The following is a 17,406-nucleotide window of genomic DNA, read 5'->3' on the forward strand; positions in this document are numbered from 1 at the left end:
CCTCTTGGATAAAGTGTTTGTTTGTGTTGGGTTTTTATATATTTTTTTTCAGTGGTGACAAACGCCAGCGAGCTGCTTGGCCTCGATGCCTTCCAGCTGTCCGAAGTGCTGACTCAGCGCTCCATCATATTGCGAGGGGAAGAGATATGCTCACCGCTCACCATCGAGCAGGTCGTTCAGCACTCGCTGATTGATTTGCCCTGGGATTTATTTCCTCACAATGCTAAACCGCCTTCCCGTGATGTGATCACAGGCTGTGGATTCCCGGGATTCTGTCGCCATGGCGCTGTATTCCCAATGTTTCTCCTGGATCATCCTCAAGATCAATCAGAAGATAAAAGGGAAGGAAAATTTTAAGTCCATCGGTATTCTGGACATCTTTGGCTTTGAGAACTTTGAGGTTTGTTTGAGCACGGGACACACGTACTGTGCATTAACACGAACACTAAAACAAACAAACAAACAAAAAAAAAATAAAACAGAAAAGGTCTTGGATTAAGCATATGCAAATGAGTCAGTGTCTTTTTCCTTCAGGTGAATCGCTTTGAGCAGTTCAATATCAACTACGCCAATGAGAAGCTCCAGGAGTACTTCAACAAGCATATCTTCTCCCTGGAGCAGCTGGAGTATAACAGGTGTTCTTTGGCAATTTTGATTTGAGAGATAGATCAAGAGGGGGGCGGGAGGGGGGGGGGGCTCGGCATCTAATGTCCTGTTGATTATGTTTCTGTCTTCGCAGGGAAGGTGTCCAGTGGGATGCCATCGACTGGATGGACAATGCCGAGTGTCTTGACCTCATAGAGAAGGTATCACGCATATAGTCTTGAAATTATTTTCAAGCGGAGAAGTGACTTGAGTGCAAAAGTGGTTGGTGTGTCTCACACAATGCCGTCGACCTTGTTTGTCATTCAAGCAGCCTCGTGGGCCTGATGAGAAGATATTAATTTGCATTGGACAATGGGCTGCAAATTATTGAGTGCCATGAAATCTGCCTAGCAACAAACGTGATCAGGAAAAATATGTTGATTGCTCATCAGTCGAGTAGATTTCTCAGGATCCTTTTGTTACATTTTTTTTCACGTTTATATTAATTTTTGATGGTATCTAATGGGCCAACTTGTTTTACTCTTCAGAAATTGGGCTTGTTGGCTCTGGTGAATGAAGAGAGTCGCTTCCCCAAAGGCACAGACTTCACTCTTCTGGAGAAGCTTCACAGCAGACACTCTGTGAGTTATTTATCTTTTAATTAATTATTATTATTATTTATACACTGCAGACGTTACCGGTACTGACATTGAAAGTTTTGTGGCAGACCAACCCTTACTACGTGAAACCCAGACTGGCCGACCACCAGTTCGGCATCAAACATTACGCCGGGGAGGTGAGTAGTCCTCATGTTTGTACATTTGCGCAAAGGAGCCGACATAATGTTTTTTTTGCGTTTGGGCGGCTTCAGGTCTTGTATGACGTCAAAGGCGTCCTGGAGAAGAACAGAGACACCTTCAGAGACGACATCCTCAACATGCTGAAAGACAGCAGGTAGCTAGAATAGTGTGTGATGGACACAGCAAAAGTCGTGAAAAACAAAACCAAACATCACAATTTTGCCTAAAGGTTGGACTTCATCTACGACCTTTTTGAGAAGGTGGGCAGCAGGAACAACGAGGAGAAGATGGGAACAGCCAGACGCAAGCCCACCGTCAGCTCTCAATTTAGGGTGCGCACACAAAACACTGAAAACACATCATCAAAATAAAAATGAGTCTCTCGAGATACGAGCCATCTTTCGGATGATTTTTATTTTTATTATTTTACTTTAATGCGTCAAACTATACATAAGTTACATGTGATATATTTGGGAAGACCCGGCTAGTTTAATGTTAACATCTAATCATATGTCGACACAAATGGTGGGACAACACATGCTGACAGACAATGTCACCATAACAGGCATATATTCTTTATCATCTACAAAAAAAGCTGAGATCATTGCAGCTTATTGAGTCCCCAAGAATAATGAAAATGTAAATGCAGACAAATGAAGAAGAGCGGCTTTCTTCTATTTGTCTGTGTTATACTGCCCCCGGTGGCCGAGACAGGGACACCAGAAGGAGCAGCAGCAAGAATTGAATTGAAGCATTAAATCATGAGGCATGCTTGGAAAAGATAAAATACGTGTTTTGAGTTACAAGCGTGGTCATGGAACAAAGTAAACTCATATCTCAAGGCACTAGTGTACACTGTAAATTTTCTCCCCTGCAGGACTCCCTGCATGCTCTCATGGCCACTCTGAGTGCATCCAATCCTTTCTTCATCCGCTGCATTAAGCCCAACATGGAAAAGGTCAGTTTATTTATCATAATTGACATTCATTACAATTTGTAGGCACTTGAACTGAAATGATTGATTCAATGATAATTGCTTACATTTTTCATGCTTTGAATCAAATCAGTGTTTCAAGCTAAATTCACGTTAAATTTTAATGCTTCAAATGAGAATGTGCCCAATTTTTGCCCTTCAAATGAACCTTTGGTTTTTTTTTTCTGGCAGAATCCCAACGTTTTCGACCCTGAGGTGGTCCTGAACCAGCTGAGGTACTCGGGGATGCTGGAGACCGTCAAGATCCGTCGTGCCGGGTTCCCTGTCCGAAGAACTTTTAAAGATTTCTTCTTGCGGTGAGTTGCTTTCACATTAAATCCAACCACATAGCTCCACCCACAAACAGGATTAAATCGGTCAAAATCAAGTTACCACTGTTTCCTCCCACATTCCAAAAACATGCATGGCAATCTGATTGAACACTCTAATTTGTCCCTAAGTGTGAGTGTGAGCGCGAATGGTTGTTTGCCTGTGTGTGCCCTGCGATTGGCCCGCAACTGGTTCAGAGTGTTCCCCGCCTATTGCCAGAAAATGGATGGATGGATGGATGGATGGATGGGAGAATGGATTTTTGACAGATTCAAAACCATGCCGATGTGCACGTAGCTTTATCCTGCATTGCTTCTTCTTGCCAGATATAAGATCATTTCCAAGGAGAAAGTGTCTACAGCAGGAGATGATAAGAAGAGGAGCACAGATCTTCTGACTAAATACGACAAGACCAAGAAGGAGTGGCAGCTGGGGAAGACCAAAGTACCGTTTCTTTCCGTTTAGACGAGGGGTGGGCAAAGTACGGCCCGGGGGCTCACATAGATTGCTCCGTTCTTTAGTCAGGAGCACGCAGCGACAATATATGCGCAGGATATCAGGAGTCCCATCATATTCGTTGCATTCATTTTGCCACTTCATTGAATTGGTGTTCAAATATATTTATATTCATTCATGATCTATTTTGCATTCATATATCATTTACTGTCACGTTTTGCGAGGTGGTAGTTGGAGGACCCCAAAAAGCAGGGAGTCCTTTTATACAACTAATGACGTAATGACCAACAGGTGTGCTGTTGCAGGTGGAGCCCTACAGTGCCACCTGTTGGTCACAAACAGAACCGTGACAGTAAAACAATGAGTGGTCGGGCGGGAGTCCTTTTATACAACTAATGACGTAATGACCAGCAGGTGTGCCGCTGCAGGTGGAGCCCTACAGTGCCACCTGTTGGTCACAAACAGAACCATGGCATTTACCTCATTAATTAATTCTATTGTAAATGTAATATCATCACTTTTTCAAGGTCTGTATATTTTTGGAACAAACACAACAAATAATTCACCTTGATGAGACCATTTGCTGTTTTCTGTCCAGGTGTTTATGAAAGAGTCTCTGGAACAACGCTTGGAGAAAGACCGCGACGAAGTGCGACGCCAGGCGGCCATGATCATACGAGCTCACCTTCTCACTTTCTCGGCCAAGTAAGAGCCCCGTATCACTATTTTTTTTTTTTTTACCCGAGAAAACTGTAACATAAAGTTATGTCATTTAGGAAACACTTCAAGCGAGTGCGTGCCAGCACCGTTACCCTGCAGAAGCACCTGCGCAGGCACATCCAGCGAGGCCGCTTTCTCCGCCAGCGCAAAGCAGCGCTGGTGCTCCAGAGGCACCGGCGAGGCCAGGTGGCCCGAACCCGCGTCCGCAATCTCCGGGAGGAGAGAAGGAAGAAGGAGGAGGAAGAGAAAAAATTGATAGAGAAGGCAGAGGACGAAGAGGAAGCGGAGGTGGAGACGGGAGGCGATGCGGAGCAGGAGGGAGCCACCGAGGGGACCAATAAATCTTCTCAGGTAAGTTGGGCTTTTTTTTTTATAGTCGGGATGAGTGCTGAGGTGCAATAATATAAATAAAAAGTTGAAATAAAATTGGAAGTAAAGACGGAAAATACTCTGAAAATAATAGAAGGATATATAAACTATCAATAAAAGATGAAAGGGAAAGTATTTGGGAAATATCCAACCATCAAGAAGGGGAAAAAATGTTTTGATTAGAAAAATAAAATAAAATTCAGACCTCATTTGTATTGATTTTATTGAGGAAAGTTTTGAGACAGCGTGCCACCATTTCCCCGCGTGATCTCCTTTCCAGGACGAAGTGCGTCAAATGGAGGAGATCCTTCAGCTGGAGCGCGAGATCGAACGTCTGCAGAAGAAGCGCGAGGACGAGGTTTCGCAGCTGTGCGAGTCATCCAAGCAAGAGCTGCAGTTGCGCCGCGACGCCGAGCTGAAGCGCATGAAGAAGGAGGCCTCGCGCAAGGCCACGGGCCTCATCGACCTGCTCAACTTCAGCGGCGTGGATCCATCGCTGGGTGAAGCGGCGCAGGGGCCGGTTGACGGCGAGGCCGAACCTCCCAAGGCCGCCCGGGTGAGTCTGGCTTTCATCCTCGAAGGCGCGCCTTTATTTCGGTCACACCTGGAAAAACATCACAACAGGCATTTTTAGGGAGAGATGGTGATCCCGTTTCCAGAATAAAACACAGATAACTGATATCGGCCAATTAATTTTAAAAAAATGTAGAATATTAAAAATGTACTTTTTTGGGGGTTACTTAATTATTATAACAATAAAGATATGACAACAGGCAGATCATTTGACAATATTTTGTATATTATTTATTTAATTTGACAACGGCGGCCTGGTAGTCCAGTGGTTAGCACGTCGGCTTCACGGTGCAGAGGTACCGGGTTCGATTCCAGCTCCGGCCTCCCTGTGTGGAGTTTGCATGTTCTCCCCGGGCCTGCGTGGGTTTTCTCCGGGTGCTCCGGTTTCCTCCCACATTCCAAAAACATGCGTGGCAGGCTGATTGGACGCTCTAAATTGTCCCTAGGTGTGAGTGTGAGCGTGGATGGTTGTTCGTCTATGTGTGCCCTGTGATTGGCTGGCAACCGATTCAGGGTGTCCCCCGCCTACTGCCCGATGACCGCTGGGATAGGCTCCAGCACCCCCCGCGACCCTAGTGAGGATCAAGCGGCTCGGAAGATGAATGAATGAATAATTTGACAACGGAGAGAAATTGGCCAAATTCCGTTATTTTATATATATTTATTTTTTTAGGTGGGGGCGGGTGAATGTCTTTTGTTGTGTCATTTTTTTTCTATAATGACCTTTGTTAGGTTTAAAAATGTAAAATGTCATATCCGATAGGTGTTTGAAAGTAGTCTTAAAGAAAAAAAGATCAATTTTAGTTATTACTGTATGTTTTTATCCAGTACAGGAGTGTAGATTGCTGTTTTTTCTTATTTGAAAAACCTGCTTAAATTTGATGTATTTACTTGGGGTGGTGGGGGGCGTGGCTTAGGCTGCCACCGTCATGCAACTGGGCGTGTCCAAGGACGAGGAGGTGGACGAGGGTTTCCACGCTGAGGAGGAGTACATCCCGCTTCCCGACTTCCCCCCTCCGGCGGAGACTGACACCCCTATGGATCAGGCCATATTCGCCCACCTCCCTCCGCCGCCGCCGGCCTTCGCCGAGGGCATGGTGCCCCCCGCCCCTCCCCCACTCCCGCCAGAGGGGCAGAAAGCCGAACCGGAGAGGAAGGTCAGCATGGCGGACAGCCTTGTGGACGGCGAGGAGCCCATCTACAGCATACCCGCCGACACAGAGTCCGACTACGACCAGGAGGAGGAGGAGGGCTCGGTGACGGCCGGCGACGACAGCTCGGTATCGGGCAGCAACCGGGGCAGCGCCGCAGTTACCGACGAAGAGCACCCGCGCAAGTCCACCTGCACCAGCGTCAGCGCCGAGTCCTACCGGGGAAGCTCCGACTCAGTGAGGACACGCATTCACACTTGTGCACGCAGAAACGGTCAAATGATTACATTCTAAAAATATACCGTATTGGCCAGAATATAAGACGCTGTTTTTTGCATTCAAATAAGAAAAGTGGGATCGTCTTATATTCGGGGTCTAGACGTTATACCCATTCACGACGCTAGATGGTGCCAGATATCAATGAAGCGAATGCTGAATTTGACTCCCCCAGGCCAAAGTGAACTCCTGCCACGAAGAATGAAAATAAAAATGGCGGTAGCACAAAGAAGAAAAACCAAAAAATGTGGTAAGAAGTAAAAGAGAAGAAAACAGAAGAGATAATAGAAAATGGAGAAACGGCGTGACAATCTGGAGTAAAGGGGGTTGAAGATCGGCCAGGTTAACTGGCAGCTGAGAAGTTATGATGTAATTTACATTTCAAAACCCACAAGCCATTCATTTACGAATGTGATTGCACTTTAGATTTGAATGAGGCAAAATAACATGCTTTTCCTCTCAAATATATTGTTATAATCATTTGTACTGTCATTATTTTCTGTATGAAAATTAATTTGGTGTCCAAAAAGTATTTTTTTCAAACTTGAGTCTTGAAAAAGAAGGGGTCGTCTTATAATCGGGGCTGTCTTATATTCGGGCCAATACGGTAAATGGAAACAAATAAAAATGAGAAATTGGGAAAAAAAAATATCCCAACTTGAGAAAATGCACAAAATCGGTCGTAATTGGAACTAAGCGTTGATTTCGAGCAGAATTCATCCAAGAGCCTTTTCCTTTTCATTTAGCAAAAATGGAGTTAGCCCACTCTACTTCTCAGCGTCTCCTACTCACATGCATACTTCATTCAGTCATGTGACTATTATGGCTTCAGTATGCAGGCAGCGACGACGAGCATGACGGCATGATGGACACCGACGAGGAAGCCACCAACGGACGAATCACCTTGTTCAATGGCAACGGGCCGCCGTATTTCCACGGTTACCTCTACATGAAAGGTGAGACCGACTTGATCCCGTCTCGCCTTTCCTCATCGCGCTTTTCTCACTCCGTCTCCTACCCCTCCCCTGCAGCCGGCCTGATGATCCCGTGGCGAAGGCGCTGGTGTGTGCTAAAGGATGAGACCTTCATGTGGTTCCGCTCCAAGCAAGAGTCTCTCAAGTCGGGCTGGCTCTACAAAAAAGGGGGAGGCCTCTCCACCCTCTCACGCAGGTTGTTGTACTTGTTACCATGCATGTTTTTCAAGAGTTACTAGCAGCGGTTTACTACGGGTTGTTGAGTAGCTGCACGATTCACCCACGTGAAATTGAACCGTTTGTCTACGATCAGAAACTGGAAGATGCGCTGGTTTGTGCTGAGGGACAGCAAGCTGATGTACTACGACAATGACAGCGAAGAGAAGCTGAAGGGAACCATCGACATCCGGGCTGCAAAGTAAGCCCCCCCCCCCCCCAGATCCCCCCCCCCCCAAAATCCATCTATCCATTTCTATCTAGAGTTTGGTTATGAGGGAAATAGCTTTAGCGCGGAACCCGGAGAGGTCCTAAAATTGTGCTTTTCTTGCCGTTTGTGCGCTCAGAGAGATCGTCGACAACCACGAGAAGGAGAACGCTCTGAACATCGTGACGGACGAGAGGACCTATCAAGTTTTTGCCGAGTCGCCAGAGGACGCCAGGTCGGTTGGTATTTGCGATTACGTCCACCAAAACGTGAGTTCTTTATTCGTGACAAATATATCGTACCTGTCGTACTTCTACGATATGGACTCAATGGACTCAAGGGTGTTAAAATAATTTCCAAGCGCATCTCTGTGAAACGATGAAGAAGCTTCTCATGCAACTCAAGTACACTATTTGCTGCATTTCAATCTTCATCTCAACCACATCACGTTTTTATTATTATTATTATATTTAGATATTTTATATATATATATATATATATATATATATATATATATATATATATATATATATATATATATATATATATATATATATATATATATATATATATATATAATTTATTATTATATTATTAATAATATTTATTTTTGGGGCTAACTCTCTCTCTCTGTTTATGTGTAGCGGTTGGTTTAACGTGCTCAGTAAGGTGCGAGTATGCACGCCGGAGCAGCTTCTGGAAATGTCCCACGAGCAGGCCAACCCGAAGAACGCTGTGGTCAGTCCCCTACATACAACTTGTCTTCCTTTTATTACTATTCCGTCAAGGTTATGAGAAAGCGGAACACATTAACGGGTCATAACATCGGGTGCAGGGGTGCATCACTTTTTCAAAATGACATTGTAGGACTCAATTCATTTGCGTCATTACTATTTTGATCTCAGGGCACGCTTGACGTGGGTCTGATTGACTCTGTTTGTGCATCGGACAATCCTGATCGGTGAGTTTCATTTTTGTCAATTGCGGCATACCGTGTCGTGTATATTTTTTTTGTTCTTTTTTCTTTTTTTTTTTTTTTTATTTTACGGAGCTTTTGCGGTATTCATTTTTCCATTCATAATTCTGCAGTGCTTATACTACTTTTGAATTGTTTAAAAAATTATTAATATTTGTTATGTATAAATTTTTTTAATTCATTTTTTAGTTTACAATTTCAAACAATTATTTCGCTGTGTCTAATAAAGTCTAGCTTTATTTTGGGAAATAATAGAATTACATTAAAAAAGTACATTTGTTGATGGTTTTACTTACGTCTAATGACAACAACATTAATAATCCCATTAAGTTGAACCAAGGTCACTCTTTGAAGAGCACATCTCATTAGATTACATGACATTAGATTTACGATACCTAATATTGTGACAGGTGAGTCTAAAAAGTTGTTTTTTGTTGGTGCTGTTTTGCAGGCCCAACTCCTTTGTGATCATCACAGCCAACCGTGTGATCCACTGCAACAGCGACACGCCTGAGGAAATGCATCACTGGATCAGTCTGCTGCAGAAGCCCAAAGGCGACGCCAGGATCGAAGAGTTCCTCGTTCGAGGTGACACAGCCGTTGAATCGCTTTTTAAAAAAAAAAATCAAAGAAAATGTCACTCTTGTCTGTTCACCTTTCAAGGTTGGCTCCAAAAGGAGGTAAAGACCAACGCCAAGAGCACTTCGCTGAAGCTCAAGAAGCGCTGGTTTGTCCTCACGCACAACTCGCTGGACTACTACAAAAGCTCAGAACGCAACTCTTCCAAGATGGGCACGCTGGTGCTGAATTCGCTCTGCTCCGTCATCCAGCCGGACGACCGAGTGCACAAGGAGACAGGTGAGGAAAAAAGAAAATGCCTTTTACCCCCCATAGGGTAAAACAAGAACAAGAAGTAACTGCATTTACTCCAGTTTATAGATGCTATCTTTTTGGGGGGGGGGGGGGGGGTATTTTAAAAATACTATTATTCCCTATCCATTACTGGGTTTCGTTCCAGATCACCATGTGAATAGTGAAAATATTGAAATGCAGCCGAGCTGTGTTTTTATAACATTTACTGTATGTCAATGAAAAACTATTCTCGGTTGCCTTACCTTGTTCAATGAATAAAGTTGAAGTATTATTGTTATTGGAACAGAATTAATGGTGGCCATCTTTGTTGCGCAGGATACTGGAACATCATTGTTTATGGCAGGAAACATTCCTACCGCCTCTACACTAAAATGCTGAATGAGGCCATGAGATGGACTGCTGCCATACAAGGCGTCATTGACAGCAAGACCCCCATCGAGACACCGACTCTGCAGCTCATCAGAGACATCAAGGTAGAACCATGATTGACACTGCTCGATAACTAATGATTTAACATTGGGTTCACGGTGAGGGCTGTTTCTATCATGCTGCCATGTTACCAGGAGAACAGCGTGAATCCCGAAATAGTGGAGCAAATGTACAGGAGAAACCCCATCCTCAGATACACGCAGCATCCTCTACACTCGCCGCTACTGCCGCTGCCGTATGGCGAAGTCACCAGCCGTAAGTTTTGTTACACAAGACCTTTGGGGGGGGAAAAAAACTTCACCGTCTTCCGGATTCTCCTTTTCATAACAATTCCCCTCAATTGTGTAGTTCAAAGGCAGCAGGGCTATGCTAGCCTGCAGGACGAGGCGGTGCGGGTTTTCAACTCGCTGCAGGAGATGGAGACACTGGCCGACACGGTGCCCATCATCCAGGGCATCCTGCAGACTTGCCAGGACCTGCGTCCTCTCAGGGATGAGGTCGGTCCCTCTGACTCAGGCTCAACAAGCCAGACCAGCCGAGCCAGCCTCGACCAACCTGACTGATTGGTATACCCAATCAATCACACTACCTGACAAACTGACTGATACAACCAAATTCATCCACAGACTAACCAACCAACCAACCAACCCATCAAATGAACTATCCAATCGACAACACAACACAACCCATGCCAACCCAGACCACCCAACCAACCAAATCAGTCCAACCCAGACATACATAACTAGTCAATCAACCAACCAGATACAGAAACACCAACGTAATCCGACCCAGACATGCAACCGACCTACCTAAACAACCAGGAAGCTACCAACAAACACGATCCAAGCAACTCAGACCAATCATACCGACTGAACCAACCAACCAACCAACCCATCAAATGAACTATCCAATCGACAACACAACACAACCCATGCCAACCCAGACCAACCAACCAAATCAGTCCAACCCAGACATACATAACTAGCCAATCAACCAACCAGATAAATACACCAACGCAATCCGACCCAGACATGCAACCGACCTACAACCAGGAAGCTACCAACAAAGACGATCCAAGCAACCCAGACCAATCATACCGACTGAACCAACCAACCAACCGACATACCCAACCAATTAACCAGTCAACCAACCAAACAAACACAGAAACCAACTTGACTCTAGCTAAACCAAGACCAAGTGACCGCCTCAGTGACTCGGCTATTCAAACAACCAACAAGTCCAAACCTAGCAAACCAGCCAATGGACCATTTGTGTTGTGTTTCTCAGGTCTACTGTCAGGTGATCAAGCAGACCAATCATGTGCCTCAGCCCAACAGCCCAGCCAATCGGGCGCACTGGCACCTCCTCACCTGCATGAGCTGCACTTTCCTCCCCAGTCGCGTTATCCTCCGATATCTACGTTTCCACCTGAAGAGGTATGTCGTTTGACATGACCCAACAATCCTACTTCCTTGTAAACTGTATAGCTAATGTGCGTGCATCTTCATCAGGGTTCGCGAGCGTTACCCCAACACGGAGATGGAGCGTTACGCCACTTTCATCGGGGAATCCTTGAAGAAGACCAAGACTCGCGAGTTTGTGCCCTCCCAGGAGGAGATCGCCGCCTTGCTTGTGAGGCAGGAGATGAGCACCACTGTTTACTGCCACGGGGGAGGATCCTGCAAGATCTCCATCAACTCGCACACCACTGCTGGAGAGGTGCACTTACAATTCATATCAATTCCAACCTACGGTACAGTTGAGGGTTCTGCAGCGGCGAAAACTAACGCGCTAAAAATGGTTTCTGCTCAAGGTTGTGGAGAAGTTGATCCGAGGCTTGGCCATGGAGGACAGCAAGAACCTCTTCTCTCTTTTTGAGCACAATTCTGTGACCGATCGAGCTTTGGAGAGCAGGGTCATTGTGGCAGATGTTCTCGCAAAGTTTGAAAGGTACAGTATGTCGTGTCCTGCACCATGGCAAACCAACTGACTCAATCTGTTTTGATGCTTTGTTTCCAGGCTTGCTGGCAGTGAAGAAGAGGAGGAGGAAGGAGAATGGAAGCTGTATTTCAAACTCTACTGCTTCTTGGATGTAGAGAGCATGCACAAAGAAGGAGTAGAGTTTGCCTTCATGTTTGAGCAGGTGAGTTTATCTCCTTCCTACCTACGTACGGGCTAATCGACCTACCAAGATGTTCTTCAATGAAGAAGACTTTTGTCCAAGTAGGGTATCTGTCATCAGATTTTGTGGTCTGCATGTGTGAGCCCCCTCGTCCTCTCTCTTCTGCCTCCCAGGCCCACGAGTCTCTAATCAGCGGACACTTCCCGGCGTCCGAGGAGACTTTGCAGTACCTGGCCTCGTTACGTCTGCAGTATCTCCACGGTGACGGGGCGGGGAGGGCCGGCTGGAGTCTGGGGACCGTCTACCCCATCGGACGTCTCCGGAGCCGTATCATACACTCCACCAAGCCGGGCGTGGGCTCAGCGAGCGCTGCGGTGGGAGGAGGGACGGCGGACGGTAAGGCGGCAGCGGGAGGAACGGGCGGCGTTGGCGGTGCAGTTGAGAAACGCAAAACGCCGAGCTTCCTGGATGGCACGCTGAGGAGGAGCTTCAAGACGGGCTCGCTGAAGAAACAAAAGGTTAGTGAGAAACTACGAGTGTTCAGATCTTCGCCAAGGTTCAAATGAGTGAATGTTTTCCATTCCATCAGTCTTTCGGTAATGGCTCGAGTTTGTTCTTCGGGTCAGGGATATCCCAAGTAGAGGGGTTCAAGTATCTTGGGGACAGTTGGATCGGTGCGTCTACAGTCATGTGGCCTCTGCATCGGTACGCCGTGGTGAAGAAAGAGCTGAGTCCAGAGGTCCAGCTTCCCATATATCGACTATTCCATCTTCATCACTGATCATGAGCTGTGGGTTGCGCCCGAAAGAACAACATCACGGATACAGCCAAATACAACGGATACAACTAAAATGAGTTTCCTCTGGACTCTCCCTTAGAGATAAGGTCAGAGGTGCAATCATCCATGAAGGGCTTAGTTTAGCGCTGCTGTTCCTTTGCATCAAGAAGACCCAGATGAAGTGGCTCAGGTATCTGGTTAGGGTTCCTCCAAGACGCCTTCTTGATGGGGTGTTCTAGCCGTTTCCTGCCGGAAGGAAGCCTCATGGAACACCCAGGAGACGCTAGCAAGACGATCTCTCGGCTTGCCTGGGAACCCCTTGGGATGCCTCCCGGAAGAGCTTGATGAAGTGGCTCAGGTATCTGGTTAGGGTTCCTCCGAGACGCCGTCTTGATGGGGTGTTCTAGCCGTTTCCTGCCCGAAGGAAGCCTCATGGAACACCCAGGAGACGCGAGCAAGACGATCTCTCGGCTTGCCTGGGAACCCCTTGGGATGCCCCCTGGAAGAGCTTGATGAAGTGGCTCAGGTATCTGTTTAGGGTTCCTCCTAGAAGCCTTCTTGATGGGGTGTTCTAGCCGTTTCCTGTCGGAAGGAAGCCTCATGGAACACCCAGGAGACGCTAGCAAGACGATCTCTCGGCTTGCCTGGGAACCCCTTGGGATGCCCCCCGGAAGAGCTTGATGAAGTGGCTGGGAAGAGGCCCTCAAATGGGATAAGCAGATGAAGACGGGTGAATGGGTGGATGGATGTCTGCCGTTTAGAATACTCATAGATTAAAGGAAGTCTAGAGCCATCGTGATGTGTACGCAGGTGGAAGAGGAGCAGATGCTGGAGATGTGGGTGAAGGAGGAGACGTCGGCCACGCGCACCAGCGTGCTGGAGAAGTGGACGCGGCTGCAGGGCATGGCGCAGCACCAGGCCATGCTCAAGTACATGAGCATCATCAAGGAGTGGCCCGGTTACGGATCTACTCTCTTCGACGTGGAGGTAAAAACGACGATTGTTTACGCCACACGCAACTTTATTTGAGTTTTAGTGATGTGAATCTGATGATGTGAATCTTCTGTAGTGTAAGGAAGGTGGTTTCCCTCACGATCTGTGGCTGAGCGTGAGCGCGGATAACGTCTCGGTGTACAAGCGAGGCGAACCCAAACCGTTGGAGACGTTCCAGTACGAGCACATCACTTTCTTCGGTGCCTCACAGCGCTGCACCTACAAGATCATCGTGGACGAGAGGGAGATGTTCTTTGAGACGCCGCTGGTGAATTTCATTCCATTTTCAATGCGTCTTTGTTTTTTGTTTTTTAGCGGTCACTCCCCTAATAGTGAAATGTGTCTTTAGGTTGGCGAGATCACCAAGATCATGAAGGCTTACATTAATATGATGGTGAAAAAACGCTGCAGCATCATGTCCGTCACCAGCGTTGCCAGCTCGTGGGTCAGGTGATCGCCGTTGGCCAATCAGAGGACAGAGGCAGTCTCACCGGTACCTGCCAAGCGAGGAAATTGGACGTTGAAGTCACAGGGGTCAATCGAACTGGGTTGAATACATGGTGGGATTTTTTTAGTATTTTTTTTTTCAAGCATGACACATGAAGTTGGATTTTGGAGGACAGTCCTTTCACATAAATTACATTACCCCAGTTGTAGCCCTTGCATGTAGATGTTCAAGGCCACTTCACATGGTCAGATTTCCTTCTCTGTGGGCCTCAAGCACAAAGCACCCATGAGCTGTCCTGTCCTACTTTGAATAATGACTCCCGGGGGGCTCCATCCGAGGACCTCGCGAGCCTTTCTCTGAGAATGGGGTGGGGCCTACCTTAAAAATATTCAGCGACGGTCTCCCACACAAGACCTTTGGAGGTCTGTCTCCTTGAACCCGGTCTGAGAGCTTACGTCCAGAGGTGGGCGCAACAATAAATTTAGCCGGTCTGTGATTCATTAGCCAGCGGCAGACATCATCGCCATGATTTTGCGCCGAGCCAAACTCTAATCACCAGTCCTTCATCGATATTTTTACTGCACTTCCATCATCGCAACATTTTAGTTCGTCACCGCTATTTTAGGACGTCAGTAAATTTCATCCGTCCGTCAGTTATCAGGCTGTCAGTCTGTCAGAAAAACTAACAAACGAGGCCCAGGGTATGGCTCCCTTTTAGGACTCCACTACCCCAGGACCAAGTTTGTGTCCCTCTTGGACATGCGGGGGCAAAGCGGGGGGGGGGGGGGGGGGGTGGTGGCATCTCACCCCCAGAAATTCCCAGCACCATGGAGGGGTACTTCCTAGTACCCGGGTGGCGGTAAGCCCCTGTGTTGCACTGCCAGACATTCTGCTTCAAGCTCTTTCTCTACTCGTGCATTTGTCCTCACTCTTATTAAGTTACAGTGTTGAATTCTTGCTTGCTTTTGTCACTCTGTGTCTTTTTTTTAATGTGACATCACTTCTATCACTCCTATCCTTGAAGGGTGGGGGGCGGGTTGGGTCTCTTCTTTTTGGACAAGGGAGTAAAAAAGAAGACATTCACTCACCGGTGCCACCGTGTGGCCATCAGAAGAAACTACAGCCAAAAACAAAACTCCTTGGAGTGGTTCTGACCAATTTCAAGGAAGACCACCAATGTGATATAACGCATTTCACTCACATGGCGCGTCCTTTGACTGTATAATCAAACACAAAGTGAACCGAGTTGTATTGTTTTTGTACTGTATAATTACACGTAATAAGAGCTATTGAATTTTCAGCGGTCATAGCACTGCACGATCTATAGAGGATCTACGCTAAAGGCGGTGTGACACCTCAAGTGTAAGATACGAGCAATTTAAAGAGTGTCATTCACTGGCAGTGCCATTAATGTGACTCACGTTTGGATGACTTTATCATTGTTTTTATTTTTCTTATTGCTATTAGTTCTGCACACGCTTGTCGGGTCATGTTGACTGTTATTTTTCTTTTTAGCAAAAAAAAAAAAAAAATGGCATACAGTAAGTGCACCAAACTATCCGTACGTGTTTCCATGTGACTTTGCTTTCTGATACTGCTATTATTATTGTCCAACAACCTCTCAGCTAAAAGTGTCGTGCGTGGAATGCTGCTGTGTGTGCGTGCGTGTATCACATTGTAATCCAAACAGCGTTATACTGAAAAAGAGAAGAAGTGTATTTAAATGAGCTGTATTTATAATGACTAAGCAAACGATGGTGTTGTGATAGTGTGTTAAAGGGAATTTAAAAAAAGCATGGGGACTTTTTATGGGAGGGAGGGATGAGGTTATGTATTTAGTAACATACTGTGTTGATGGAGGAGGACTGTTGTGTATTTAAAAACAAATGCTGATTCAAATGGTGCATTCCATATTTCCTCAAATTGTGGCATCAGCAAATATATTGTTTTTGTCATCCACCTAAAACAAACAAATGTCTCCCTCAGTGGGTAGTTACTGCAGCTCATTGATGCTATTTTTCACGCACAAGAGTTAAAGACTTAACTATGCTCGAATTCTACTGTGTTGCTAAGCAAAACGGCAGCAACCAACAGTGAGTGTAGCGTCTACCAATCTTGCCGGAGACACCGGGCCTTAACGCGCGTCAGTAAACTGGTGTGTACCCATTCTGCAATGTTCTTGTTTTGGGGAGCTATTCGCTTCCTCCCATCTGCAGTTGAGTAAACTAACTCCCTCTTTGGCCACAATTTGGGGAAATATGTAAAATTGTAAAGACGCAGACATTTTTGCAGAACACGAGTGCTGCTATGTATGAATGGTTAGACTGACAGTGATGTCATTGCATCATGTGACACGGGTCGAGGCTATTTCTGCCGTCTTATCTGCAGATTGGCTCTAACTTTAACCTGAGAACTAATGAGGTCAAAACCACCAATTTGTCAGAGAATATTGATTTTTTTTTTTTTTTTTAATAGATCACCCACAGTGGATCCATGCTATATATTTTTAATAGGATTTAGGTCTGGGTCCGGAGTGGAGTATTTCTCCCCTAGAATCCACCAGGACCTTGTAGGACCAGGACCCTCAAGTGGGGTATCCTATCCTTAGACCGATGGGGGTATTTCCTCCAGGACCCAGGGGGGATGTCTCTGAGGAATTGCGGTGGGGGGGTGGGGCGACTCGGAACGGGTACTAGAACCCATCTGCTCCCCCAGCAATTCTGCTAGAACACTAGGAGGAGCCATCCCAGGTCCTAAGTCCTTCAAGACCCGGAGGGTTCTGTCCCAGGATGCCTCACCCAGGAGCTGGGGGTGATACAGCCAAGGCATCATTCGGGCTACCCCAAAAATTTTCATTTTGGTATTCCAAAAAATTGAGCACCTCTTAAAAAGACATCAGACATATGATCAGGAACCGTTTGTATCCACTGTAGATGACCTTTCAGAACCTCAATGTGTTTAGTGATCGCGATGGCCCACGATGTATTGCAAACTTATAAAAGAATGTTTCCATCCAGTTTGAGTTTCAGGCAATAAATGAGCGCAAACCTGAAGAAGCCATAACATAACAAGGACCCCTGGGAGCCGCCTGTTCTATGTGTACTAGCTCTACGCTTCGGTCTGTAACTCATGCTTAGCCCAACAGGAAATTAAGCA

General features: G+C 46.2%; 1 protein-coding gene across 4 annotated transcripts in view; it reads left to right on the plus strand.

The window, feature by feature from the left end:
• myo10l1 (myosin X, like 1) overlaps window positions 1-17,306 on the plus strand; it is a 31,506-nt gene extending 14,200 nt beyond the window's left edge. Inside the window, exons 11-44 of one of the 4 annotated variants that reach the window (XM_052086246.1) lie at window positions 53-171; window positions 254-400; window positions 535-635; window positions 740-806; window positions 1,134-1,226; window positions 1,313-1,381; window positions 1,457-1,539; window positions 1,615-1,717; window positions 2,263-2,343; window positions 2,551-2,675; window positions 3,015-3,132; window positions 3,743-3,849; window positions 3,921-4,215; window positions 4,514-4,789; window positions 5,724-6,194; window positions 7,066-7,189; window positions 7,265-7,406; window positions 7,521-7,625; window positions 7,771-7,866; window positions 8,276-8,369; window positions 8,537-8,592; window positions 9,059-9,195; window positions 9,271-9,465; window positions 9,796-9,953; window positions 10,044-10,164; window positions 10,258-10,406; window positions 11,197-11,345; window positions 11,421-11,628; window positions 11,723-11,859; window positions 11,929-12,052; window positions 12,205-12,549; window positions 13,620-13,796; window positions 13,879-14,070; window positions 14,152-17,306. In XM_052086246.1, the coding sequence (XP_051942206.1) occupies window positions 53-171; window positions 254-400; window positions 535-635; window positions 740-806; window positions 1,134-1,226; window positions 1,313-1,381; window positions 1,457-1,539; window positions 1,615-1,717; window positions 2,263-2,343; window positions 2,551-2,675; window positions 3,015-3,132; window positions 3,743-3,849; window positions 3,921-4,215; window positions 4,514-4,789; window positions 5,724-6,194; window positions 7,066-7,189; window positions 7,265-7,406; window positions 7,521-7,625; window positions 7,771-7,866; window positions 8,276-8,369; window positions 8,537-8,592; window positions 9,059-9,195; window positions 9,271-9,465; window positions 9,796-9,953; window positions 10,044-10,164; window positions 10,258-10,406; window positions 11,197-11,345; window positions 11,421-11,628; window positions 11,723-11,859; window positions 11,929-12,052; window positions 12,205-12,549; window positions 13,620-13,796; window positions 13,879-14,070; window positions 14,152-14,256 (5,069 nt within the window). In that variant the 3' untranslated portion in view covers window positions 14,257-17,306. Of the gene's footprint in view, window positions 1-52; window positions 172-253; window positions 401-534; window positions 636-739; window positions 807-1,133; window positions 1,227-1,312; window positions 1,382-1,456; window positions 1,540-1,614; window positions 1,718-2,262; window positions 2,344-2,550; window positions 2,676-3,014; window positions 3,133-3,742; window positions 3,850-3,920; window positions 4,216-4,513; window positions 4,790-5,723; window positions 6,195-7,065; window positions 7,190-7,264; window positions 7,407-7,520; window positions 7,626-7,770; window positions 7,867-8,275; window positions 8,370-8,536; window positions 8,593-9,058; window positions 9,196-9,270; window positions 9,466-9,795; window positions 9,954-10,043; window positions 10,165-10,257; window positions 10,407-11,196; window positions 11,346-11,420; window positions 11,629-11,722; window positions 11,860-11,928; window positions 12,053-12,204; window positions 13,168-13,335; window positions 13,593-13,619; window positions 13,797-13,878; window positions 14,071-14,151 lie in introns of those variants that run through there. The other 3 variants (XM_052086247.1, XR_007966712.1, XR_007966714.1) reach the window with 3 other exon arrangements.
• The last annotated feature ends 100 nt before the right edge of the window (window positions 17,307-17,406 follow it).

This window comes from Hippocampus zosterae, chromosome 14 (assembly GCF_025434085.1).
Source record: "Hippocampus zosterae strain Florida chromosome 14, ASM2543408v3, whole genome shotgun sequence".
Taxonomy (NCBI): Eukaryota; Metazoa; Chordata; class Actinopteri; order Syngnathiformes; family Syngnathidae; genus Hippocampus; species Hippocampus zosterae.